The sequence below is a fragment of the Octopus bimaculoides genome, chromosome 28 (assembly GCF_001194135.2).
Source record: "Octopus bimaculoides isolate UCB-OBI-ISO-001 chromosome 28, ASM119413v2, whole genome shotgun sequence".
Taxonomy (NCBI): Eukaryota; Metazoa; Mollusca; class Cephalopoda; order Octopoda; family Octopodidae; genus Octopus; species Octopus bimaculoides.
Genome location: NC_069008.1, coordinates 3,131,551 through 3,133,782, shown reverse-complemented (window position 1 = coordinate 3,133,782; position 2,232 = coordinate 3,131,551). Strand labels below are relative to the sequence as shown.

Genomic DNA, 2,232 nt, shown 5'->3' with positions numbered 1-2,232 from the left:
ACTTATTTAATCGACCCCGAAAGGATAAAAGGCAAATTTAACCTCGACGGAACTTGAACCCAGAACGTAGTGGCAGACGAAATACCTATTTCTTTACTGCCCACAAGGGGTTATACACAGAGGGGACAAACAAGGACAGACAAACAGATTAAGTCGATTATATCGACCCCAGTGCGTAACTGGTACTTATTTAATCGACCCCGAAAGGATGAAAGGCAAAGTCGACCTCGGCGGAATTTGAACTCAGAACGTAAAGACAGACGAAACACCACTAAGTATTTCGCCCGGCGTTCTTCCAGCTAACCACCTTAATAATAATAATAGTAGTAGTAGTAGTAGTAGTAGTAGTTTCTAATTTCGGCACAAGGCCGGCAATTTTGAGGGGATGAGGAGTAGCCGACATTGTCCACCTCATACATGACTGGTATTTTATTTTACTGCCTCCAATGAAATGAAAAACAGATGAACTCAGCGGGATTTGAACACAGAACGTGAAAAGTCGGAAGAAATACCGCAAAACATTTTCCCCCAGGACTGTAATGTTTCTGTCAGCCCGTCGCCTGTAAATGATTCTCATTAAGGCACAAAAAAGCCCACAGTTTCCAGTGCGGTACATTATTTTATCGATTCCCCACCACACAAAGGAGAAAATGCGAAACTGACCTCGTCAGATATCGAACTCAGAACGCAGATGGCGAATAAACAAATGCTGCAAAACGCTTGACAATTTTTAAAAATTTGGCGGGAGGGGTAACATTTTATTAAATCAACTGTAGCGCTGATCCCAGAACGAAAACAGGCAAAGCCGATCTCTTTGAACAACAACAACAATAATAATAATCGACCTCAGTATTTAACTGGTACTTTTGTGATCCTTAAAGAACGAAAGGCAAAGTTGAGTTCGGTGTGATTTGGACTTAGAATGTAATGGGTCGGAAGAAATACCGTACCGCAAAGTATTTCTTCCGACGCTCTCATGGATGTGCCAATATTCATAAAAGTAGGCCTATACACATATACACACACACACATATCCATTATATACATGTAATATATATACATATGCACGTATACATAAAAATGCATATATATATACACGTATACATGTAATATATATACATATGCTCGTATACATAAAAATGCATATATATATACACGTATACATAAAAATGCATATATATATACACGTATACATAAAAATGCATATATATATACACGTATACATAAAAATGCATATATATATATATATATATATATAAATACACGAATATGTAAATGTAAAAAAAATGTATAATACATATATATTTGTATGTACATACCAAATGAAAATATAATTTGCAAATATATATATATATATGTGAGTGTGTGTATATATATATATATATATATATATGTATATATATAGTTTTAGGAAAAAGAACCAAGGTTCATGAACTCATTAATTTTAATTGAGTTTTTACCTGTAATTTTGAATTTTATCCCTTATATTATAATATATATATATATATATACATACACACACATACATATATGTATATATAATTTAACACATATATGTAAACGCGTGTGTATATATATGTGTATATATATATATATATATACACATATATATATATATGTGTATATACACAGCATAATTATTAACGAGGAGATAATGACGGACGTACTATCGCTGTCTTTGTTCAACGATCAGAGCAGGATACAAAACTCAGTGTTAAAATCTCACTTCCTCGCCGGTCCTTTCAAACTTATGAGTCAATGGAGGGACAGAAAACTATTAATCTTTCCCAATCGTAAGCTTTACCTTCGTCGGCCTTCAGAAATCTCTTCGTAAATTCATCTTCTTCTTCAGCTTCTCTCTTCCTTTTCACGGTTTTCGGAGCGGCCATTCTCGATTATGTAGAAGAGTTGTCGTTCTTGAAACCGGGTGCTGTGAATTTACGGAAGCCCAAAACTGTTAAAATTCTTTTTAATAGGTTTATTTTTTGTTTGTTTGTTTTTTTGCTTACTTTTTCTTTCACTTTTTTTTTTCAGTCCTTGGACAACGGCCATGCTGCAGTACGGCCTTGAAGAGGTTAGTCGAACAAATCGAACCAAGTACTAGTTTTTATTTTTAAAAATCTCATGCTTGTAATTTCGATGGACTTTTGCCGAACTGCTAAGTTACTAGGACGTAAACAAGCTGTTTCTGAGGGAACAAACACGAACACAAAAGCTCACAGACAAACCCAC

General features: G+C 34.7%; 1 protein-coding gene across 5 annotated transcripts in view; it reads right to left on the bottom strand.

Moving 5' to 3' along the window:
• The window catches only part of LOC106881748 (mucin-5AC), a 14,172-nt gene extending 12,270 nt beyond the window's left edge, over positions 1-1,902 (bottom strand). For 3 of the 5 annotated variants that reach the window (XM_052977624.1, XM_052977623.1, XM_014932237.2), the window contains exon 1: positions 1,805-1,902. In XM_052977624.1, coding sequence (XP_052833584.1) covers positions 1,805-1,889 — 85 coding nt within the window. In that variant the 5' untranslated portion in view covers positions 1,890-1,902. Of the gene's footprint in view, positions 1-1,667; positions 1,783-1,804 lie in introns of those variants that run through there. The other 2 variants (XM_052977625.1, XM_052977626.1) reach the window with 1 other exon arrangement.
• Positions 1,903-2,232: the final 330 nt, after the last annotated feature.